At 41.2% G+C, this 26,196-nt stretch overlaps 1 protein-coding gene across 3 annotated transcripts; it reads right to left on the bottom strand.

Annotated features, from left to right (window-relative positions):
- Positions 1-9,238: 9,238 nt before the first annotated feature.
- FAM177B (family with sequence similarity 177 member B) lies at positions 9,239-25,700 on the bottom strand. Of its 3 annotated transcripts, XM_060396335.1 has the most exons (6): positions 22,748-22,819; positions 16,085-16,108; positions 14,763-14,943; positions 14,407-14,473; positions 10,811-10,908; positions 9,239-10,476 (listed from the first exon to the last, which is right to left on the bottom strand). In XM_060396335.1, exons 3-6 carry the CDS (start codon positions 14,931-14,933, stop codon positions 10,294-10,296), a joined length of 519 nt encoding a protein of 172 aa, XP_060252318.1. In that variant the 5' UTR covers positions 14,934-14,943; positions 16,085-16,108; positions 22,748-22,819; the 3' UTR covers positions 9,239-10,293. The 3 variants fall into 3 exon arrangements, with proteins under 3 accessions (XP_060252318.1, XP_042113040.1, XP_004013665.2); XM_042257106.2 differs by lacking the exons at positions 16,085-16,108; positions 22,748-22,819 and adding an exon at positions 25,467-25,700; XM_004013616.5 differs by lacking the exon at positions 16,085-16,108.
- Positions 25,701-26,196: the final 496 nt, after the last annotated feature.

Here is a 26,196-nt window from a genome sequence, read left to right as displayed (position 1 = left end):
GTCAATCCCCTCTCCTACTTCCCAGAGGCAACCATCATTCTAAATTTTTTCCACCATAGATCAGTTTTGCCGGTTCTAACTTTTATAATAATGGAATCATATGTTACGTAAGTACTTTTTGGTTTAGGCTTCATGCATTCAACATATTCTTGATATTTAATTTTGTTGTGTGTGTGAGCATCCCATTCCTTTTAATTGTTGGGTTGTATTTCATTTTTATAAACATACCAGTTTGTTTTTCCATTTTTCTAGTGTAGTCACATTATATATTCTTGAATAAGTAAATATTTGTATCAGACTGTATTTGGGGGAGAGATTGATAGCCTATACTAGGATCTTTCTTACAAATATACCTCACTCAGTTACCTTCTAGTAGGATTTTAAGACTTACAATATTGATGGGAAGTAGTAATTCATAGAAAGAAAATATAGAGGCAACTGAAAGGATGGAGGGAAATGGAGTGCTTCCAATAGTCCTTTGGGTTTCTTTGTTTCTAAAGAAAACCTCTCTTCCCTGTGCATCCTGTTCTAATGATTCTATCTTTGCTATAACTACATTTTACTATAATTAACTTTTTATGTATTTGCCTCTCCAATTGACTTGAAGCTCCTTCATAGCAGAGGCTGTCTCTTTGGTTTCCCCAGCACACACCCCAGAACCTGTCATATAGTAAGTATTTAGTACCTGTTTCATGAATGAATAAATGAGTGAATGAAGAAAAAAGCATTTACTGAATGACTTCTTTAGCCCAAGTTTCAGTCTCAATATTTCCCTATATAATATAAGTAATGTTTTCTTATATGGGCTTTTCTATAGTTTTGGAATATTTCAAATGTTTCAGTCATGTGTGCTTTTATTTCTAACTAGACTCTAAAATCCGAAGACAAGGGCAGGGATGGATACTAAAGAACAGAGTTGGTGTCACCTAATGCTCATTGTCTTCCATGTCTTTCAACATAAAGGCAGGATGGAATACTGGAAAACAGTATTCTGCTTGCATGAAAAGTGCTGTTTGCATGAAAGATCTTTTTTTTAAAGATCATGTTTGGAATGAGAAGCCCCAAGTCTTGGAAGTCGCTTAGATCACAGCATCACACTTCCTGATTCTTCAAAAAGACCAGGAGCATCCAGAGGACAGGGAGTGTCTTTTGTAATTTTGTGTCTCCAGGATCCAATAGATCGCCTATCAGTAGTTGTCACTGGATAAATTTTTAATAGAAAAAAAGAAGGAAGGGAGGGCAGATGGTGGGTGGGTGGAAGCAGGGAACTGAACCTACAGTGGAAAAATGATTTTGCCAAAATTTGCATCAGAATCCAGGTCTCTTCTTTTCCAACACAGCTCTGTTTCCACTAGATGGTTCACATTGTAAGCATTATGAGCGTCGTCAAAAATGCCATCTATTTTCCTGTTACTGATGGCAATTTAATTATGAGAGCAGTCGCTTTGCTTCACTGCAGCTGTTTCCACCAGGGTACCTGAAATGCTAGTGCCCCAGCTGTCTTGATTGAGAGGCCTAGTTTGCAGGAAAACAAGACAAAATACTTCGCTGCCTTAATTCTAGTGGGAATTTAATTTAATTAGCATCTGATTTACACAATGCACTTCTGACAGCTGTGTTTGTGGAGTATCCGTGGAAGCAAGAAATTATCATCTATTGAAACCATCATCAAAGCTTATTTATCTTCCTGCTGCATCTTTCCAGCCTTCAGCTTTGGGGACTTCTGTGTGTTTATTGCACACTTCATAGAGGTTACAGTAAATAAAACTGTAATAAGTGCATAAGGATTTGCGGAGTGTTTAGTGCAGGCATGTTGCAGGGCCTTAATAGGATGAATCTGAAAATGAGGCTTTGGTGGGTTGATCAAAAGACAGGTGCTTTTTTAATGTTAGGTTCTAAGGATTATTAAGGATCTCAAATTAGAGAATCTTACCACCTGGGCCAAAGGAGCAATCACAGAGGCAGCATTTGGGGCTTGCGCTTGCGCAATGCCCTCTGCTAGTCGTTGCTCTGGAAGGACGTGGTTGATCGTGGACGGGCTGAGCGCTGGGGCCTCTGCTTGAGCACCTGGAGCTGTCTTGGGGGAACCAAGGAACTAGTTTCAGGACCTTACCCCTGCTTATATTCCCCAAAGCCCGGCACACAGTAGATAGTTGTTGAATGAGAGAACAAATGAATGTGATCAGGTATAACTGAACTGGAGGCAGAACTTTTAATAAGCTTTGTCCAGGCATTCACTGTTCCCCCTGTGTTCAATACATCCATTATTTGAAGAATGATTAGCATGATTTTACAAATCACAATAATACTGGCAGGGGACTAACTAGATAAAGGAGTTTCTAACCAGGTACCGAGAAGGGAGCTCACACATCTAAATAAGAGCTCAGGTATGCGTTGGGAGGGAGGCTCAAGAGGGAGGGGTATATGTATTCTTATGCCTGATTCCCCTTGTACAGCAGAAACCAACAAAATATTGTAAAACAATTATCCTCCAATTAAAAATAAATGTAAAAAATAAAGCCACAGGAAAGTTTCAAAGAAGAGGTAGAAATAGAGATGTCTTGAATCATACAGATATTTTATGGGAGACAAATGTTTTGTTTTTTCAGCAGTTATTTATTTATTTACTTGACTGCGTCAGATCTTAGTTGTCGCACTTGAAATCTTCATTGCATCAAGCAGGATCTTTCGCTGTGGTGCACAGACTGTAGCTGTAGCGCGTGGGCTCCAAAGTGTGCAGGCTTCCATTGCTGTAACAGACAAGTTTAGTTGCTGCACCGCATGTGGGATCTTAGTTCCCTGACCAGGCATCGAATCCATGTCCCCTGCACTGCAAGGAGGATTCTTAACCACTGGACCCCCTGGGAGACAAATGTTTTGATAACAAGAGATAAAAGGTGGGAACCCCAAAGAGAGAAAATTATATTAACAGAGTTGAAAAGGCATGAAATAAGCTGATTTTAAGGATAAGGGAACTTGGCTTATTGAACTAGGATATGGATGGTTAAGTTAGGGCTAGGTTATGAATGACCTTCTTGAAGAATTTCAAATTTTACTCTGTAACAGCTGTGGGACCTTTGAAGATTTTTGAGAAAGGGGGTGACCTGACTGGATTCATGGCTTAGAAGAAAAAACTCTGGCATTGTGGTAAAGAATAAACAAGTGGAGAGAAGGAAATTTTTCATGCCATCATGAGGTGGAGAGAGTTTCCGTGTTTCCACAGGTGAAGTAACAGTGAAGAAACTGGTGCATCAGTAAAGCCTGGAAGCTTGGTTGCTGACTTGGAAATGAGTTTCAGACATAACACAAAGGATAAATTGTCAGGATTTAGCAATGGATGGAGAAGGCAATGGCAACCCACTCCAGTACTCTTGCCTGGCAAATCCCAGGGACGGAGGAGCCTGATAGGCTGCAGTCCATGGGGTCACTAGGAGTCGGACACGACTGAGCGACTTCACTTTTACTTTCCACTTTCATGCATTGGAGAAGGAAATGGCAACCCATTCCAGTGTTCTTGCCTGCAGAATCCCAGGGATGGGGGAGCCTGGTGGGCTGCCGTCTATGGGGTTGCACAGAATTGGACACGACTGAAGTGATTTAGCAGCAGCAGCAGCAGCAATGGATAGCTGAGAGTCAAGGTTGCCCCTTAAGCACCAAAGTTGCCAGCTGGGCTGAAGGCAAGAAAGCTGATGCCTTTAGAAAGAAAGAAAAAAAATCTAAAAAAGATATTGGTAAATATAGCATATTTCCTACTTTAGCATGTCATTAGTATACCTGGTGTGTATACTAGGGGATTGAACAAGAACCCCTTAACCACTGGACCACTGGGGAAGTCCCTGTCCTCCTGGCTTTTGAATATTCCCTAAGCTTTCCTTTTAAAGGCCAAGATATTCTCCCTTCCCATTCACTTGTATCCTCTGCTGGGATCTGCTGGGTATTTCATCCACTCATGGTCCCCCAGCCAACTGAGTGGAGGACTTTTAGTTCTCAGTCATGCAGCTTTCTGTGATCACAATTAACCATGAGAAGAAAGAACTCCAGCCCAGGTACTTCTTCATAAATATTAGGATGGTGAACTTCTTTTGGAAACAATGGGTAGCCAAGATGAAAGGGTTTTGCATAACAATGTAAGCAGTTAAGCGTGTTTAAATCAGGACAGGATGAAAAATGTGAAGCAAAGAGAGCTGTCACGCACATTGCATAATGGAAACACCAACCAACTGGCAGTGTAATAATTTGCTAAATATGGTAGCAGTAACTTCCAAACTGTATGCTGGATACTAGCTGTATCAGTCAAGGTTCTCCAGAGAAAGAGAATAAAAAAGATTTATTTTGAGGGATTTATTGTCTTACACAATGATGGGGACTGACGAGTCCAAAATCCATAGGGCAAGCCAACAGGCTAGAAACTCAGGCTGGATTTTTTTTTTTTTTTAATATATTTGTTTATTGTGGGCTGCACTGGGTCTTTGTTGCATGTGCTTTCCTCTAGTTGTGGTGAGTGGGGGCTACTCCGTAATTGTGGTGCACCAGCTTCTCATTTGGAGAAGGCAATGGCACCCCACTCCAGTACTCTTGCCTGGAAAATCCCATGGATGGAGGAGCCTGGTAGGCTGCAGTCCATGGGGTCGCTAAGAGTTGGACACGACTGAGTGAATTCACTTTCAGTTTTCACTTTCATGCATTGGAGGAGGAAATGGCAACCCACTCCAGTATTCTTGCCTTGGAGAATCCCATGGATAGAGGAGCATGGTGGGCTACAGTCCATGGGGTCTCAAAGAATCGGACACAGCTGAAGCTGCTCAGCACACACTCTTGTTGTAGAGCCGGGGTCCAGGGCGTGCGGGCTCTAGTAGTTGGGACCCTTGGGCTCTGGAGCACAGGCTCAGCAGTTGTGGTGTGGGCTTATTTGTTCTGCAGCGTGTGAGATCACGTCTCCTGCATTGGCAGACAGATTCGTTATGACTGAGCCACCAGGGAAGCTGGGCTGGATTTGATGTTGCAGTCCCGAAGTAGAATTTCTTCCTCTTTGAGGAACCTGTTTTTCTCTCGTAAAGCCTTTCAACTGATTAGATAAGGCCCATCCGCAATATTGAGAGTAATGTCCTTTACGTAAAGTCAACTGATTTTTAGATGTTAACCACATCTGCAAAACACCTTCATAGTAACACCTGGATCAATGTTTGATTAACTAACTGGGCATTAGAGCCTAGCTAAGTTGGTGGCTCAGAGGTTAAAACGTCTGCCTGGAATGCAGGAGAACCAGGTTCGATCCCTGGTTGGGAAGATCCCCTGGAGAAGGAAATGGCAACCCACTTCAGTGAGAATCCCATGGACACAGGAGTCTGGTAGGCTACAGTCCTTGGGGTCGCAAAGAATCGGACACGACTGAGCGACTTCACTTTCACTTTCTAAGTTGACACGTAAAACTATCACATCAGCCAATGAGAAAGACTGATATTTCAATCAATTGCCTAAAAGTAACATTAATAAAGTTTGTATATGAAATTTCAAGGGACTTCCATGCTGGTTCAGTGATTAAAAATCCACCTGCCAACACAGGGGGCATAGGTTTGATCCCTGGTCTGGGAAGATCCCACAGCATCTAAGCTCATGCACCACAACTACTGAGCCCACGTGTTGCAACTCCTGAAGCCCAAGCGCCTAGAGCCTGTGCTCCAAACGGGAGCACTCCAGACATAAGACTGCTGTGAGAAGCCTGCACACTGCAGCAAAGAGGAGCCGCCGCTTGAACACACTAGAGAAAATCTGCACAAAGCAATGCAGACCCAGCACAGCTGAAAATAAATGAATAGAAATAAAGTTTCAAAAACTACCTTTCTTTGAATTTGAAGATGTACTTTCCCTACCATCAAGGCATTCTTGAGAGACATCTTGTTCTTGGGGGTTATTTTTCTCTGTCACTGAAACTAACTTTCTCCCCAAGACCACTTAAAGACCACCATGAAACATTTATCTTAGAAGACATTTTATATAGAAATCCACTCAATTCTAAATAGAATTTTGTTTCTACCACTTTGCCCTGATTTATACAGCTTGTCGGCCTGAGGATGTCTTGAAGATGACAAAGTAAATGTGTCAGATAAATTGTGTCCACTTCCTTTTAAATGATTTGTTGGGGAAACTTAATCTTCTTTTTCTCAGTATAAATCCTGTCCACTCAAATTAAATTCAGACTGATGTCACTCCCACTTTGTCTCCAACATAAATGAAATCATATACAGAAGATTTTCCCTAAAGAAATTTTAACACTCTTTTTCCTCTTTTGCCTGAAAAGCTGACCACTGTGTTTGCTAGCTCTTGGCAAGCCTACATAAGTTGCCTGGGAAACAGAATGGGTAAAGGTGTGGCTGACTTCATTTTGCTGTAGGTATAATAAATAATTATATCTTGTGGTTGGAGATGGTACAGTTTGGCAGAAGACAGAAACTTCCACAGGAATAATTGAAGGGTATCATCTCCCACAAGCCTGCAAAGATGAAAAAGACCCAAACAATTCTTGGCAGGCTGTTCATCCAGGGTAAGATGCTCAAATGATGTTTGGAGGTATGGAGATAAAGGGTAGAGGCCTGTGTGCATTTGCCAGACAGCTTCTCTCATCACTTCAGATCTCTTGAATTTCCACTCTCAAAGTTAAGGTTTAGGGTGACTCCATCATTAGAAAAGAAAGATAATAAAATTAACTTTAATTTGCCTATATTACACATAGTGAAGTGTGGTGGCAGTAACCTAAAACATTAAGAAATCAGAATGATCATTAAAATTTAGTTGATTGATTAAATCAACAAACCTTTGCTACTTAATTGGTTAGTTGGGGATATTTTTGGCTGGCAAGAATCTCGGGTTTAAATATCACCAGAAGGGAAGTTAGTTAGCCCTTTCCCAACATATCTTTGGATCTTGGGAGCTGCCAAATAGAGCTGGGCACATACTGTTTAGCATCCATCAATCTACAAAAGGCAGAGATGACTCCTGGGAGGAAAGTGACTCAGATTGGAACTCCTTCTCCAAGGTTCAGTGATATAAAAATGAGCTAGAATGAACTGAGATGATACTGACCAAGGTTAGGTGTCATGCAAGGAGATAAAGACTCAAGAGGAAACCCTCTGTGAAAAGAGGTGGGGTCTGGAGTGGTGACAAGTACTATTCTTTGTCTAGATTATTGGTAGGGAGTGTTCCAATTATAGGGTAGGACTAATGGTAGAATCTCGTCCTACTAAGTCAATCTGACATTATGATTGTGTTTTGGGGAAAGTGGCCATAGGTCTATAATATCACCAGAGTTGTACTTTCTAGGAGGCTTGTTCTTTTTTTTTTTTTGACTAGGATGCTCATGATTAATATATCAGAGACTGTTTTCCTGGTCCATTGACAACCCATTTGGGTAAATAAACCAGTGGAAAATATAGGAATGGATAACGGTGGTAATAATTTTGGTCAGACATCTGATGCGAACAGCCAACTCATTGGAAAAGACCCTGGTGCTGGAAAAGATTGAGGGCAGAAGGAGAAGATGGCATCAGAGGATGAGATGGCTGGATGGCATCACTGATGCAATGGACATGAACTTGGGCAAACTTCAGGAAATGGTGAGGGACAGGGAGGCCTAGTGTGCTGCAGTCCATGGGGTCGCAAGGAGTTGGACACAACTGGGTGACTGAACGGAGAAGGCAATGGCACCCCACTCCAGTACTCTTGCCTGGAAAATCCCATGGACGGAGGAGCCTGGTAGGCTGCAGTCCATGGGGTCGCGAAGAGTCAGACATGACTGAGTGACTTCAATTTCACTTTTCACTTTCCTGCTTTGGAGAAGGAAATGGCAATCCACTCCAGTGTTCTTGCCTGGAGAATCCCAGGGATGGGGGAGCCTGGTGGGCTGCTGTCTCTGGGGTCGCACAGAGTTGGACACGACTGAAGCGACTTAGCAGCAGCAGCAGCAGGGTGACTGAACAACAACAATGGTGGCAAATGAGACAGCAGGACTAAACTTGCAGGAGACGGTTGCCTGGATAGGCCCCAACACAACACAGTAAGGCAGGAGGAATAGCTGAGACAGCTCAGCATGGTCAGTCTAGCCTGGAGGAGTAAGGCAGAATTCTGGCACTTTGGGAGCATTGTGACTTGAAGTCAGCTGGCTCCTGAATAGAGGTCCCCATTAACCTGAAGCCGTCCATTCCAGGAACTCTGAAACCTTGCCTGATGGGAGAAGGGCTTCCAAGAATGAAAGATAATAGAGAGCCCAAGTTCCTAGAGAGACCTGGGGCCCCAATGGCAGCAAGACCAAATTAGGAAATTATTGTTGTTACCTTTGCAGCCCATCTCAGATGCATTTCAAGTGGGCCCCCTTCAAAGAGATATATATCCAGGTGATTAGGCCAGGCAGTGGCATCAGAGGCCTGAAGGGCCCCAGTTTCCCAAAGGCTCCTGAAACAGTGTATACTACCCATAGACATTCCAGGAAATGGGAACAGGAAAATGGTATGGAGAGGCTGGGACATGGACTCTTGGGAGACAAGTCATATGCCTAATAGCAAACCCTAACCTACCCCGTGGGGAACAGAGCTCAGGCTTACCTGACAGCCTTGGGGGTGGGGAGCAGGCAGGCTGGCTAGGGTATCCTCCAACTAAGTTACCAGGGAGCCCTAGTTGCCAGAGAAGACCAGGGCTAATCAGGCAGCAAGTTCAAGTATGGCCTGTCACCCACTCAGAGTGATGGGAGTAGGAGGTTGCTGTGGCCTCATATCATTCAGAAATCTAGCCCAACCTTCTTTACAACATGAAGCTTTCTAAGAGGACAAGTGTTCAGGTGCAAGTGCTTATCAAGCATCCAGTTGCGTCATATTTGCAACTCTCTCTTTGCCCAAGCAAGTAACATAGCCAAGGCCATAGTCAATGTAGGTGAGGCTATATGAGGACATGAATTCCAGAAGGCATTGTTCTTTGGGGACTTTCAATATAATAGTCTATGGGCTCAGTCGCATTAGTCCTGTCTGACTCTTGGCAACTTCATGGACTGTAGTCTGCCAGGCTCCTCTTTCCATGGGACTTTTCAGGCAAGAATACTGGAGTAGGTTACCATTTCATCCTCCAGGGGATCTTTCCAGCCCAGGGATTGAACCCACATTTCCTGCGTCTCTTGCATTGGTAAGCAGATTCCTTACCACTAAACCACCTGGGAAGCCTATAAGAGTCATTAATTAAGCACTCAAAACTAATATTCACAGTTTTTAAAAGAGTTTTCATATTTATTATTTCAGTTTGTTTAACAATAACCCTTGAGAAACAAATAAAACCCCTATTTTACAGAGAAAGAAGCAGAGGCTCAGAAGTTAAGACATCTAAAATTATACAACTAGTAAGAAGCAGAATTGAAACTTGAACCCGGGTCTTATTACTGCAAAACTTGTAGTTTTGTATACCATAGCTACTTTTGGCCAGCACAATCAGTGTTATGCAGTTATGATTTCCATGTCTGATCTTTACAGTTTCGGAAAATTTGTTGACAAGTTAACAAGAGAGTCATTCACTTTTTCCAAATACTTTCTGTAGAACTTAGATTGTCATTTATTTTCAATGTCTTTGGGGAAAGATGCACCCAACTCTCAAAGATTGCTATGTTGTAACAGTTATTAGCAATGTTTGCTTATTGGGGAAAGCAAGCCTCAAGTAAACCGGCACAGCTGTAGGGAAGGACATCTCTTATGTCAAACCCCAAAAGAAAGTTTTATTTGGACTTTATGATGCCCAAAGTTTCTTTTTAGGAACAGAGGGTTCTCTTCTACACCCTAGCCACCTGACAAAGAGTTTTAGCCTAAAACTCCCATGCCCAAGTTCCCTAAGGCATTTATATGTTGTGCTATGCTGTCCTTAGTCACTTCAGTCAGGGCCAACTCTTTGCAATCCTATGGACTGTAGTCCACCAGTCTCCTCTGTCCATGGGATTTTCCAGGCAAGGATACTGGAGTGGTTGCCATGCCCTCTTCCATAAGGCACTTACGCTACTACTCAAATATCGATACTAACAGCCCACAACTGAGGGACAGGACTTGCACCCCTGGGGTGGCATTGGGTTTCAGGGCTTATAAAGAAAAATGTATATTGAGAAAGAAACCACAAGTGTTCTCATGATGGCTTGCAATTCAGACTAGTGGAGAATAAATCACAAAGAAATTAAGATCAGATCTGGCTCAGAAGCACCACCTGTGGTGCTGTTGCCATGGTAATCAACGACCAGGGAACAGAAATCCAGGGGAACCATAGCCTCGCTGCCCATCAGGAGCTGGAATCTGCCATCGGGCCCTTCCTGGATGAGGCGCTCCACTGAGAAATGCCCTCCGCCACATCTCCTAGTCTTGTTCCGTAGTCACGGCCCCTGGCCTCCAGGTGACATTTCTCATCAGGAACATTGGCTGGTTGGGCCTCTGATCCATTCTCTTCACTTCCCTTGTCACTTTGCTAATATAAAGAGAAATAAGGAAATGTTTACTTGTAAACCCAATACCTCTGACCTCTATATCTTATAGGGACACCCTTCTAACAAGCTTCTCCTTTAAGCAACCTCAGGTTTCACACCACCTTCTACAACCTATCTTGTGATGTTCTAACTTCACACCAAAGGCAAATATGAATAAACTTCATGGGGTGAGGCACCTTAGAAAGATAAGTCAGTCTGATCATGGGAGCTCAGTGAAACTGCAGTATGTGAAATACCAAGTGGGAAATGCTCCTCTCTATGGGCCCAATATTCCCATCTCCGGGCTCCTGCTGTCCCCACCAGGATGTCGCATACCTTGCTTTGTGTTCTACAGTACTCATTTAACATATACTGGTACTTGGGCTGATGAAGACCAAAGAAGACTGCAAATCTTTCACCAAGGAATTCGCAGGCTAAAGAAAGAAGAAGCACTTTGGTAAGCTGAAGTAAGAATGAAAGCTTAGAGTCTGTGGACATGCCAAGAGTTTCAACTTGCCCACAGATTGTCTATTATCACACTTACCTTCAAGGCTGACAAGATATTTTGATTGCTGCAGACTCTCACAAATTTTAGGACTCAAAGGGAACTTGTTAAATCTTGTGTCTTCACACAGGATGGCATCTAAACTATCTTTTTCAGGTGAATATATCAAGAGATCTTCAAAATACTTAATAACAAGTACAGGTCCTGAGCAATCAGAATAGATGGTGCCCACTTATACGTGTGTCATCTGATCATCAGCTGTGAGTACATTGCAAATTACACCAAAAATTAAATCCAGTATTACCAAGACCCATGTCAGAAATTCTTCCATGCATCAAAAAAATAAATAAATAAATAGAACCCCTCCTCCCTAAGCAGCAATTTAAGTAAAGCTTTCTTTATCTGCCTTCACTTCCGTAACAAGGTGGCTTGCAGCCTCAGGGATTGTTAGAGTCAGGAAAAAAGGGTTAGCATGAATAATGAGTGGTTTCCAGAAGGTCTTTCCTAGAGATGTTCTCCCTTAAAAGTACAGGACTAGAGGACTTCCTTGGCAGTCCAGTGATTAAGACTTCTCTTTCCGATTCAGGGGGTGCAGGTTTGATTCCTGGTGGGGGAGCTAAGATCCCACAGGTGTTGTGGCCAAAACCCCAAAACATAGAACAGAAGCAATAAGGTAACAAATTCAATAAAGACTTTAGAAATGAGCCATATCAAAACATGTAGGACTTCTGATGCGCCTCCTCCCATTAGAGGACTTGGTGATTCCCATGGTTTGTTCCACTTCTAAAGATACTGCTCATACAGACATCAAAATGACACTCTCTCTTTTTTTTAAACGTGCTTTATCCTTTCAAAAATACCCTAGCTTTTTAATCTCTTTGTTTGCCACAGTGCCCAGTACATGTGCAAAAGAGAAGTTTCTAAAATATTGGCATCTCAGGACGTTTTCCTGTTTATGACCTACTAGAATTTTAAATTGAAGAAATTAGTTACCAGTGTCATCTGGGTTCCAGTTCTCACCAAAGTCTCTGTGTAGAGATCAGGATACTGACTGTTAGCCTATTTACACCTCCACTATAGTCTGGAACCCCCAGGCAGAAGCTCTTTAAGATTACAGTTCTATTTGCAACCCAGAGGTGAATAGATTTCCCGTGTGTCCTATCCCTGTCATCTGAAAACAAAACCCAACGTGGAAATCACTGTAGTCCCCATTCTCCTTCACACTTCCACATTGCTGTGCTAAGTTGTGATTTTTTAACCTGATCTGATCTTTCAGGTTTCCATCCCTCAAAAACATTTTACCTTTTCAAACAGTCTTGCCCCGACTAAAGCATAGGCGTCTCTGGAACTAGCATTGCCTCTGCCAGTGTGTTTTGGTCAAGGTAAGGTCAGTAATGGGGGTTTTCCGGGTGGCACTGGTGGTGAAGAACCCTTCTGCCAATGCAGGGGATGTAAGAGAAGCAGGTTCGGTCCCTGGGTTCAACAGCCCACTCCAGTATTCTTGCCTGGAGAATCCCATGAACGAAGGAGCCTGGTGGGCTATGGTCCACAGGGTTGCAACGAGTCAGACGCTGACTAAAGCAGCTTAGCAGGCTCACACAAGGTCAGTATTCACCTGGATCTCTGAAGAAATTTCCAAATCACTAACCCTCTACCTTGATCTAAAAGTACTTAGGGCTCATCCCATCTGACTAAATCACCCTTAATGTAATTTAAAGACTCCCCATGGTCACTTTCGTGGTCCCCAAGCTGGCATTGGCCAGACGTGCTTTCAGAACTCTCTTAAGGTGTCTCCTCCAGAGGTCACCATTCCTGAGTACTCCAGTCTATAGTCCCTATATACCTCCTACCCTGGAAATTGTAACAACAAAGTATCATTATAAGCATGTTTACTGGCCAGTATTAATCATTGAATATCAAGGTCCTTGAAAGCAAAGACTGTCATTTGTCATTTGTCATTTGTCTTTGAGTCCCAGGGTCCTGCACAGTGCTGAGCATATGAGTATTTAGTAAATGTTTATTTAATGAATGAATGGAAATCAATTCCTAAGAGCTATGCTTTCTATTTTCTCAGATTTTTAAAGTTGTTTTCCCTCCACCATATACACATGTTTGGTTAGCTGCTCAGTTGTGTCCAACTCTTTGCAACCCTGTGGACTGTACCCTGCCAAGCTCCTCTGTCCATGGGATATTTCAGGTGAGAACACTGGAGTGGGTTGCCATTTCTTCCTCCAGGGGATCTTCCTGACCCAGGGATCGAACCTGCCTCACATTGCAGGCAGATTCTTTACCCACTGAGCCACCAGGGAAGCCCATCATATGCATAAGTATATATGAGTTAGAGGAAGTAATTAGATGTTGCCAATTGTGTTTCTCTTTTAACTGGTGAAAGTCAAACAAAACAAGATTTACTATTCATCTCTTATAAATGAATAAATACAGGAGCCCCGGTGGCTCAGAGGGTAAAGAATCTGTCTGCAGTGCAGGAGACCTGGGTTTAATCCCTGGGTTGGGAAGATCCCCTGGAGAAGGAAATGGCAACCCACTCCATTATTCTTGCCTGGAGAATCCCATGGATGGAGGAGCTTGGCAGGGTACAGTCCATGGGGTTGCAGAGTCGGACACAACTAAGCAACTTCACTTTCATTTTCTCTTATAAATAGCCACTTAGGCCATTCATTATCTCCTTGAGAGAGGTCAATAAAAGTCTTACTTATAATAGAATGATTATGACAAGGGAACTGGGAACTGTGTCAGATAACAATAGTTAAAATCAAGAAAGAACTTGGAAGTTTACTTATGTGAAGAGTCCACTCAGTGAGGACTGACTATTGTCTTCAAATGTTTGAAACTCTGTCTTATGAAAGAGGAATCTAGATCGGTTTTGTCTGGCCTTTAAAAGAGACAACTAGGATCAAGGGAGAAAACTCTAAAAGAAGATTTAAAGGAAGATAGGGAAAGGCAATGGCACCCCACTCCAGTACTCTTGCCTGGAAAATCCCATGGACGGAGGAGCCTGGTGAGCTGCAGTCCATGGGGTTGCTAAGACACGACTGAGCAACTTCACTTTCACTTTTTACTTTCATGCACTGAAGGAGGAAATAGCAACCCACTCCAGTATTCTTGCCTGGAGAATCCCACAGATGGGGAAGCCTGGGGGGCTGCCATCTATGGGGTCCCACAGAGTCGGACACTACTGAAGCGATTTAACAGCAGTTTACTAACAAGAGTTGGGAAAAAGCAAGGTCTCCCTGAAGATGTGAGGTTCTATGCCTTCAGGAATGTTCCAGTGTAGATCTGGAAGTAAACAGATCTTCCGAATACTGTAGAGTGGATTAAACCACTTCAAGTCTCATCTGAGGGTCTATAAGCCTGTATTTATGACAGAAAAACAACAACAACAACAACCCACCTTAGCAGTACTTACTAGAAAATGAGGTTCTTGCTATTCGCCCTGCGCAAAACCATAGGTAGGGCCCCCAGGCAAGTTTAGACTAAAAAAGAACAAGAAAGAGAAACCAGGTTAGTGTAATTAATAACAGAAGTGATGACTGCAGAATCTTCAGTGTAGAGGCTTCAAAATGCTTTGTAATAGGTTCCATTTTATCTCTCATAGATGAGAAAACTAAGATGATCAAAATTATAAGCTGATTGTACATGGCTCCAGAAAGCAACCCAAAGAAAACAAGGAGTTAGCTTAAAACTATTTTTGACAAAACTTGTTGGTTTTATCTCTCATTCACTCCGCCCCCATGTTCACTAATAATGATAATCTAAACTTACAGGATCAAGTGTTGAATTTGTTCTCTGTTCTTTTTCTTCCTCTTCCTCCTCCTCTGTGCTATATTCTTCCATGATGTCTCCATCAGCAAAATGGATAATTCTTCTGGGAGTTGTCCTTTTGGAAGGTCCACTCTTCTCTAGTTCTAACTGCTGGAAATTGTCTTTTTCCATAAGGAAACAACTAGTAAGTGAAAATCAGGATACTTTAGAACAAGTTGTCCAGGAGAGTGTTATACAGCAGAGACATGTCTAGTCATTTTCTTTTCCCTTTTTGGCCATTTTGTGCAGTGTGAGGTATCTTAGTTCCCCAACCAGGGATCAAACCCTCACCCTCTGCAGTGCAAAGGCAGAGTCTTAACCACCAGGGAAGTCTTTGCTGATTATTTAGTTATTCTTGATGGATTGTGAAGACAAAGGGTTCACAAGTAATCACAACCATGATCTCATCAATTCTTCAAATCTAATACAGGACTGTCTAGCTCTGTACCAAAATGGAAAAGGTTTAATTAGCAGTGAAACTGTGAACTTTAGGTCTTCAAACAAATATGTCAGCAGGGTTCCTTTATGCCTTATTAATTGCAAAATCCACAGCTGCTAGTAGGAAGTGTCCATCACCCTGTGGAAATTCCTCAGTCATTTCAATAAATATTGAGGAACAATACAAGTAGTAGTGAAGATCACAGTCTTTACACAAAACAGCTGAAAATGTTTGCCAAGTATATATCTGATAAGGGGCTTATTTTCAGAACATATTTTTTAAAAACCACTGCAAATTATAAAATATAAACAACTTGATTTAAATAGGGGCAAAGAATTTCAGTAGATACTTTACTGAAGATTTATAGATGGCAAATAAATTTAGGAGAGGTGCTCAATGTCTTTAGTCATTAGAGAAATACAAGTGGAAACCATATGTCATATCATAACACAGTCACTGGAAGGCAAAAATTAAAGACTAACAATGCCAAGAGATGAGGAATAAATGAAGCATCTAGAACCGTCATATAGCGCTTGCTAGTAGGGCTACAAATGGCATGGCCACTTTGGGAAACAGACTAGGCAAGAGTACTGGAGTGGGTTGCCTTTTCCTTCTCCAGGGAACTTCCCGACCCAGGGATCAAACCCAGGTCTCCCGCATTGTAGACAGACACTTTACCATCTGAGCCACAGGGAAGCCTATATGTGTCTCAGGGGTGTCCAACTCTGTGACCCCATGGACTGTAGCCCGCCAGGCTCCTCTGTCCAGGGGATTCTCCAGGCAAGAATACTGGAATGGGTTTGCCAGAAAACAATTTGGCAGTTTCTTAAAAACATATACTTACCCATATAATTTTGTAATTCCATGGCTAGATATTTACCCAAGAGAAACAAAAACATATGTCAGTCTAAAGATGTATACGTGAACATTCTTAGCAACTTCATTTATAAGAGCCCCAAACTGAAAATAATCCATATGTCCGTCAACTGGTAAAAAGATGAACAAAATGTGGTATGTCTATGCAATGCAATACTGCTCAGTGATTAAATGTTATTGGACAACAAATATTTGCAATACTCGGAAGCAATCTCAAGAGCATCATGCAAAGTAAAAGATGCCAGATACTGTATGATTCTGTTTATTTGAAATTTTAGTAGTAGAACACAGATCAGTGTTTGCTAGGACTGAGAAGATTGACTACAAAGGGGCCAAGGGAACTGATGCGGGTGAGGGGACTGTTCTCATAGATAGCATGATTGTAGTGATGGTTACTCGACTGCATATATTTGTTAAAATGAATCAAAATCTAGACTTAGTATGAATTTTATTGTATTTAAGTTAAAACTTAATACAACTAACAAGCTTGGAGCCAGAGTTCCTAGGTTCAAAATGTTATTACTTAATATTCTGATATCTCAGTTTCTTCATCTATAAAGAATAATATAACTTGAAAATGTGTGTAAATATATTACTGGCCTTGTAAAATTAAGGAGTAAATGAAGAAAGACACACGTAGGAGTTGGTACAGTTCTTAGCAAATGGAAAGCATTTAATAAAGTCTAGCTGTTGTGAAGCACTTATCACTTTATGGTGTGTATATATCAGACACTGCTCTAATATAGTAAGTACACTATTTTCTTTCTTTTTTTTTTTTTTTGAGAGCAAAACACCTAACACTATTTTCTTAATATTTCATATATTTTAAGATTATATCAGCAAACATGGGAGGCTGAGCTGATGTGGAAGAATTTTCCTTCTTGTTCAAAACACACAGAAATGCTGGATAAAATTAAACAAATGAAACATTAAATCAGGCTGCCCTTAAGGAAGTAATAAAGAGAGTCAGGGATAGAGGATGGGAAGGACTAAGAGAGGTAGAAAGGAAGGAGGAGGAAAGAGGAGAAAAGGAAGAAAAAAAGAAAGCCAGGTTAGGTATCAGGAAAAGAGAGGAAACTCAAAATCATATGATGAGCTGAAGCTGAGATGGTTCCTGGGATTTCAGAATTAGATATAGGCCTTGAGGCTAGGGCTTTAATACTGGTGTGGAGAGGACAGAGTCTTAAATCACAAATCCCATGAGTGTAAGGGGATGAAATGAAGCAACCTGCATAAAACCAAGATAATAGAGTACCATCTTATTATAAAATATGGAGGAGAAAAACTATCTGCTGGTCTATAAAAGTGGCAAAATAATTTAACATCTCTCAAGGCAACATGGGTAGAAATAGTCACATTGAAAAACACTATGGGCCCTGTGAGCCTCAGGCCAGGACCACATACTGGCTGGTGGCCCAATAGTCCTCATCTGGACCTGAAATGAAGCTGAACGACCTGAAGTCATCGCAGTCCACAGAACTCTCCGATGCAAATGCAGGTAACGCTGGAGGGAGAGTTCAACCAGACTGGGAACACTGGACCTCCATTGCAAAAAACACCCTAAGCAGGCACTCACTGCAAATACTTACAAATCATATGACCAAACCAACCATCACGAGGAGGGTTCAGCAAATGAAACAGAAAAATTTGGGAGAGCCCTCTTCCAAGAATGAGGAACGATAAACAGGAAACTTTAAAAATGAAGGATGAGTTTTAAAATCTTTAAAAAATTTTTAAAAGTGATGGAGATTCAGTGACCAAGACTTCACCTTCCAGTGCAAGAGGTATGAATTTGATCTCTGGTTGGGGAACTAAGATTGCCCGTGACTCGGGGCCAAAAAACCAAAACATAAAACAGAAGCAGTATTGAACAAATTCAATGAGGACTTTTTAGAAAAGTCCTGGTCCACGTTAAAACATCTTTAGAAATGAATGTGTTTAATATATTCCAAAAGGTAAAGGAAGCAAAGCATTATAAAATCCAAAAGGAGCAGGTTGATTTGAAAAATAACCAAACCGAAATTCCAGAAATGAAATATACAGGACCATAGGTTAGGTTGAATAGTAAAGAAATTGGAGGAAATCTCTCATAAAACAGCATAAAGATATATATATATACACACATACATATACATATATATTCTGTTACTGTGAAATATGTACTTTCCTGGTAGCTCAAACAGTAAAAGCGTCTGCCTACAATGCGGGAGACCCGCGTTCAATCCCTGGTTTGGGAAGATCCCCTGGAGAAAGAAATGGTACCCCACTCCAGTACTCTTGGCCTGGAAAATTCCATGGACAGAGGAGCCTGGTAGGCTACAGTCGATGGAGAAGCAAAGAGTCGGGCACAACTGAGCAACTTCACTACCATGAAACATATATTTATATATATATATATATATATATATATAGTCTGTTAAGATGAAAGCGAAGCTATGAGCTAAGAAATAGATGAGAAAGTTCAGTATACATTTAATGGAAGTTCCGAAAGAAGTGAATAGAAATAATGGGGCAGGTAATGTTTGAAGAGGTAATGGCTATGAATTTTTGAAGACACAAATCTTCAAATATTAGTAACATGAGAATACTAAGATGGACAAAAGAAAATCAAACCTGATGATAGAAATTATGGAAAATCTTGGACTTCCCTGGTGGTCCAGTGCTTAAGAACCAGCCTGCCAATGCAGGAGACATGGATTTGATGCCTGCTCTGGGAAGCCTCCACATGCCATGGGGCAGCTAAGCCTATGAGCCACAACTACTGAGCCCACACTCTTGAGCCTGTGCTCTGCACAAATAGGAAGTCACCTGAAATAAGAGGCCCGAGCACTGCAACTAGAGAAAGCTCTCATGCGGAAATGAAGACGCTGTGTAGCCAAAAATAATCAATAAAATCTTAAAAATAAATAAATAATAGAAATTATGGAAATCTTAAATTTTATAATAGATGGGCAGATTAGCATCAATTGAGATCAGAAGATAATTGATTATTGCCACAAAGAACTCAATATCCATAAACAACAAGGTCTGACTGTATAGCACAAGGAACTATATTCAATATTTTGTAATAATCTAGAAGGGAAAAGAATCTGAAAAATTATGTACATAATATACACACACCTATTTTCTGGTGTACATTTTACTGTATACCAGAAACCAACAAAATATTATAAGCAACTATACTTGAATAAAAAATTGAAAACAGTTTTAGAAAAGAATTCAATATCTAGTTAAAAAATTATTATTTTTATTAGGTTGGGGCAAAGTAATTTTGGTTTTGCATTGTTGACACTTGCCTTTGATACTGGAATACATTCTTAAATAAATGTGGCTATGTAATAGAGGAGAGTGAAAAAGTTGGCTTAAAACTCAACATTCAGAAAACTAACATCATGTATCCAGTCCAATAATTTTATGGCAAATAGATGGGGAAACAATGGAAACAGTGACATATTTTATTTTGGGGGGCTCCAAAAACACGGCAAATGGTGATCACAGTCATGAAATTAAAGATATTTGCTCCTTGGAAGAAAAGCTATGACCAACCTACACAGCTTATTAAAGAACAGAGACATTATTTTGCCGACAAAGGTCTGTGTAGTCGAAGCTACGGTTTTTCCAGTAGTCGTGGATGGATGTGAGAGTTGGACTATAAAGAAAGTTGAGCACCGAAGAATTGATGTTTTTGAATTGTAGTGTTGGAGAAGACTCTTGAGAGTCCCTTGGACTGCAAGGAGATCCAACCAGTCCATCCTAAAGGAAATCAGTCCTGAATGTTCATTGAAAGGACTGATGCTCAAGCTGAAACTCCAATACTCTGGCCACCTGATGAGAAGAACTGACTCATTTGAAAAGACCCTGATGCTGGGAAAGATTGAAGGCAGGAGGAAAAGGGGACAACAGAGGATGAGATGGTTGGATGGCATCACCGACTTGATGAACGTGAGTTTGAGTAAGCTCCGGGAGATGGTGATGGACAGAGAAGCCTGGCGTGCTGCAGTCCATGGAGTTGCAAAGAGTAGGACATGACTGAGCAACTGAACTGAACTGAACTGAATGTGCATTTCTCGCCTTTTTTTTTTTTTTTGCCAATGACTTATTACTTGCTGCTTATTTTATATGTATTTTAGACTATGGAAATAGTTAGACAATAAGCAAATCTGAGCAATTTCCTTTTTCGAGTTCAAAATGGGTCTTAGAGCAGCAGAGACAACTCACAACATCAGCAATGCATTGGAAGAATTGGCCCAGGAACTGCTAATGAATTACAGTGCAGGGGTGGTTCAAGAAGTTTTGCAAAGGAGACGAGAGCCTTGAAGATGAGGGGTGCAGTGATCGGCCATTAGAAGTTGATAATAACCAATTGAGAGCCATCATTGAAGTTGATTCTCTTAAGTTGCTGAAGAACTCAATGTCAGCCACTTTATGGTTGTTCAGCATTTGAAGCAAATTGAAAAAGTGAAAAAGCTCAATAAGTGGGTTCCTCATGAGCTGACCACAAATCAAAAAATTCATCGTTTTGAAGTGTCATCTTCTCTTATTCTAGGCAACAACAATGAACCATTTCTTGATCAGATTGTGACATGTGATGAAAAGTGGATTTTATATGACAACTGGTGACAACCAGCTCAGTGGTTGAACCAAGAAGAACCTCCAAAGCACTTCCACAGCCAAATTTGCACCCAAAAAATGTCAGGGTCACTGGCAGTCTGCTGCTGGACTGATCCACTACAGCTTTCTGAATTTCAGCAAAACCATTATATCTGAGAAGTATGCTCAGCAAATCAATGAGATGCACTGAAAACTGCAACATCTGCAGTCTGCATTGGTCAATAGGAAGGGTCCAATTCTTTTCCAAGGCAATGCCTGACTGCACATCATACAACCAACACTTCAAAAGTTGAACGAATTGGGCTACAAAGTTTTGCTTCATTCGCCATATTCACCTGACCGTTTGCCAACTAACTACCACTTCTTTAAGCATCTCGACAACTTTTTGAAGGGAAAACGCTTCCACAACCAGCAGGATGCAGAAAATGAGTTTGTAGAATCCTGAAGCACGTATTTTTACACTACAAGAATAAACGAACTTATTTCTTGTGGGCAAAAATGTGTTGATTGTAATGGTTCCTATTTTTATTAATAAAGATATGTTTGAGCCTAGATATAATGATTTAAAATTCACAGTCTGAAACCACAATTACGTTTGCACCAACTTAATAATTGATTAGGATCAGGTGTACAGCAAAGTGATTCCGTTTTATGTATTTATATTATTTCAGACTCTTTTACACTACAGGTTACTATAAGATATTGAAAATAGTTCCCTGTGCTATACAATAGGTCTTTGTGTTTATTTTATATATAACAAAGTGTATTTGTTAATTTCAAACTCCTAATTTACTCCTCCCCCCTCCCCACTTTCCCCTTTGGTAATCATATATTTGCTTTCTATATCTATGAGCTTATTTCTGTTTTAAAATAAGTTCATTTGTATAATTATTTTTAGATTCCTCATATAAGTAATATCATATGATACTTGCCTTTCTCTGTTTGACTTACTTTACTTAATATGATAATCTAGGTCCATCCATGCCAGCTAAACAATTATTGAGAATGAAATAATGACATTTTATGACCTATAAAAATGTAGTTAACCATTCCTGCATCTTCACTGAATGAATAATATAAGATTATATGTCAGTTAGAAGGCAAGTGAGCACAGAAGCAAGAGATGTGAGAAACAAATGTAAATAAGTGAGTAAACAAAGTGACAAGTCTTAATAGTGACTCTTCAAAACTCTATTTTGGTATGGCATAGCATAAGAACAAAGAAGTATTAAGTATTAGACAGAAATATGAGGGGCTGACCTCTTTAAGTATTGTTTTGAAATAGGAGAGGATTAATGTGCATGTTGACAATTTAAAGGCAACTAGAAAAATAGTGGAATTAGAATATATAGCTCACAGCCGGTTGGAAAAAATTAAAGGAAGTGAACATCCCACAGAAGGCAATAAAGAGGGAAGAAAGAGAACAAAGGAAAAGCATGAAAAATGAAAACACCAGAAATAATTTCCAATAAAATATTAGAAATAATTCCAAATAAGTCAGTAGTCATAATACATATGAGTAAGGCAACTATCAAAATGAAAAGCAGCAGATTGAATTCTTTAAAGATTTTATGGGCAAGAAAATAGTATTGCATACACACATACATATATATGTTTATGTATGTATGAATCAGTCACCAGATTGGTATGATGCTGAATTTATGCCGCTGTCAGAGTTACCAAAAACTGTCAAGGGTTAAATTTGTTGTCTAAACCAAGGTGATGTGAGACCCTCTCAGCCCAGGGTCCCCTGAGGAGTCTCAAGGAGGCACATGGTGTTTCCTGACTGATTGAGCAGCAGTATAATCACAAAAGAGTCTTGCTAAGGAGTAGGAGTGGGTACCACTTAGTTTCTGATGCCAAAGACCAGCAAAAAGCAAAACAAACAAAACATTGTAACTTGGTGTTTAAATATGCTGAGCCTAAGACTGCTGCAAGACTAAATATTGTCAGTGCTATGAGAAATAAAGCGTTCCATACGATCAGAAGAAATTTAAAACATTTTCAGAAAACAACTCACCAATGTTATTCCTCTGCTTTTTCTTTCATTGCTCTAACTCGTTATGTTTGGTCTTGAAAGCCTTGACTGCTGACGTGGAAAGATTCTCCTGTGTACGTCTTACAGGGCGGAACGTATTTGAGTTGTGGGAAGGTCAGATGTCTTTGTTTACACATTCGACTTAAATAAACCCTGTGGCTCCCAAACTTGTCTTCATATTAGGATTATCTGGGAGCCCTTTTTTAAAATTTCAAGGCTGGGACACACTCGAGACCCACAATTTCTAAGAGGGGGACATGGCCTCAGGTATTGGGGACCAGCTCCCTAAGGAAAGCAGGAAGAGATGTGACTTCTAAGTTGAGCAGACTTGTGGTGTACTGCAGAAAGAACCAACAGCAAGCAAAGACGTCTTGTTTGTTTTTTTCAAGAGGTTTTTTTTTTTTTTCCACTTTCCGCTTTCTCAGGCCTTCTTGCCTTGCCCCAAGCAGAAAGGCTTAAACATCAAAAGTTTAAGAATAAGGCCCAGCCGTCTCATTATAGTCAATTTATCTCCTTTCTAAATCATCTCCCAACTCAGATATTTCCAAACCAAACGAAGTCGTCCATCCCTTATTTACCTGGCTCACCCTTGTTATATTACAAACCAATGATATCATGGCATCTGGTCCCATCACTTCATTGCAAATAGAGGGCGAAAAAGTGGAAGTAGTGACAGATTTTATTTTCTTCGGCTCCAAAATCACTGCCGATGGTGATTGCAGTCATGAAATTAAAAGATGATTGTTCCTTGGAAGAAAAGCTATGACAAACCTAGACAGCGTATTAAAGAGCAGAGACATCATTTTGCAGATAAAGGTCTGTATAGTCACAGCTATGGTTTTTCCAGGAATCATGTACGGATGTGAGAGTTGCACCATAAAGAAGGCTGAGGGCCATAGAATTGATGCTTTAGAACTGTGGTGCTGAAGAAGACTCTTGAGAGTCCCCTGGACAGCGAGAAGATCAAATCAGTCAATGCTAAAGGAAATCAACCCTGAAAGAACAGATGGTGAAGCTGAAGCTGCAATACTTTGGCCACCTGATGTGAAGAGCTGACTCATGCTGGGAAAGATTGAGGGCAGGAGGAGAAGGGGACAACAAAGGATGAGATGGTTGGATAGCATCATCAACTCAATGAACACGAATCTGAGCAAACTCTGGGAGATAGTGAAGGACACGGGAGCCTGGCATGCTGCAGTCCGTGGGTTTGCAAAGAGTTGGATGTGATAAATGGTATCTGTTGGCTTTCTGAAGAAAATTGCAGTTTCTGTTCTTCAAAATACTGTTATGTGTGAAATAGACATATTCATCTTTAAAATTAGAGTGTTCAAAGGCCATGGTGTTGGTGAGAGAGAATGAGGGAGGGAGAGAGAGGGCTAGTTTATAGTCTATTTAGTGAAGTTTTCTGCCACCTAATGGACATTTCAGAATATGCTATGCAAAATTCATCTTTGTAACCACTGTGTCTGTCATATAGAGGGGGCTCAATATTGAAGTGTGGAATCTACTTGTTTTTTATTTACCAAAATCTTGGGAGCACCACCAACTTCACACCAAGTACCTAGACTCAGATGTTTTGTAAGTGATACTGCTGTTAGTCACTAAGTTGTGTTTGCAACTCTTTGCAACCTCATGGACTGTACTTAACCCACCAGGCTCCTCTGTCCATGGGATTTCTCAGGCAAGAATGCTGGAGTGGGTTACATTTCCTTCTCCAGGGGATCTTCCCAACCCAGGGATAGAATCTGTGTATTTTCATTGGCAGGTGTACACTGCACCACCTGAGAAGTGATATTCTTTACCACTGCACCACCTGAGAAGTGATATTTTGGAGGGTCAAATATTTCCTACAACATACTTTAATTCTTATGATAACCTCTAGTTCTTTCTTTAAAAAAAATCTAGTTTATCAAGGACTGCTCCCAAGAGTATCGTGTAATTAACCCTCAGAGGTTAAAGCGTCTGCCTGGAATGCAGGAGACCCGGGTTCGATCTCTGGGTTGAGAAGATCCCCTGGAGAAGGAAATGGCAACCCACTCCAGTACTCTTGCCTGGAGAATCCCATGGAGGGAGGAGCCTGGTAGGCTACAGTCCATGGGGTCGCAAAGAGTCGGACACGACTGAGCAACTTTACTTACTTTACTTACTTGGGATTCCTGATCTTTCAATATTGATGTACCCCAGGGCTCAGCCACTAGACTCAATCTGATTTTTATCTATTCCTCATTTGGCCCTAAGGCTTTAAATACTATCTACACACACATTTATATCCAACGTTTATATCTCCCTAAATCTCAGATGTATAGATCCCACTGTCTACTTGCCATCTCTTCTTGGAGGTCTAACAGACACCTGGATCCTCCTGTCTAAATCTGCTCATACTTCCAGTGCACCCTTTTCCTTCCTGAAACCAGCCCCCTCCTCTCAGCCCCCACTCACACACTCCCGTCTTCTCCTCTGGCATTCTTCCCATTTCAATAAATGGCAAGTCTATTCTTCCAGATCCTCAGACCTAAAACATCGGAGGCATTCTGATTCTTCTCCTATAATCACACCTCACCTTAAATCCATCAGGAAATTCTCTGGACTAACACCATCAACCCCAGTTTAAGCCATCCTCTCTCACCTGGATTACTGCAGTGCCTCCTAACTGGCTTCCTACTCTCTATACTCAAAAACAGTGTTAAATACAAAATCATACCGTGTCACTTCTCTAACTCTCCAATGGGTTCCTGGCTCACCAAGAGTGAAAGCCAAAGTCCTTACAGCGGCCTACAGAGATGTGGATTTGGCCCCAGTACTCTTCTGGCCCCATTTTGCTCTACTTTCCCTCCGTTGGCCTGCCTCCTCCCGGCTGTTGCCCTCTTACTGCCATTCCCTGACCACCCAGCCTCTGTCGCCCGCGGGGACCTGGCGAGAGCTGTTCTCTGGACGAGTCTCTCTTCTCTGAGACTTTGTTGCCTCACTTCCTTCAGATCTTTGACTCAAAGGTCGGCTGACAGAGTTCCTATCTGAATTCCATAGCACCCGCCCACTTCCTTCACCACCCCCACCCTACAGCTTACCTCATTCTGTTTTGTCTCATTACTTATCAACATTTAACACCATCTGTACTTCACTAACCTCGTTTCTGTCTCCCTCTCCCCTTCCTTCTCTGCCTGACCTTCCAGCCAGGGTGGAAGGGGTTTTACCTGTGTGCTCCCCGCTTTATCTCCTGCCCCTACAGTACCTGACACAGGCGGAGCTCAGTATTTGTTTAATACGTGAATCATACAGTCAGTTCACTTTAGTGGGTGGGGGAGGGTTCTACATGAGATTGGAAAAATAAGAGCAGCTTTATAATTAGTTCCTGATGTTGAAATGGCTACCTTATTTTTCATTACACTTACACACTCATTACATTTCAATTAACTCCTTCACAGAAACACAGC

Source organism: Ovis aries, chromosome 12 (genome assembly GCF_016772045.2).
Source record: "Ovis aries strain OAR_USU_Benz2616 breed Rambouillet chromosome 12, ARS-UI_Ramb_v3.0, whole genome shotgun sequence".
Lineage (NCBI taxonomy): Eukaryota > Metazoa > Chordata > Mammalia > Artiodactyla > Bovidae > Ovis > Ovis aries.
The sequence above is the reverse complement of the archived record's forward strand: the minus strand, read 5'-3'. Positions and strand labels throughout refer to the sequence as shown.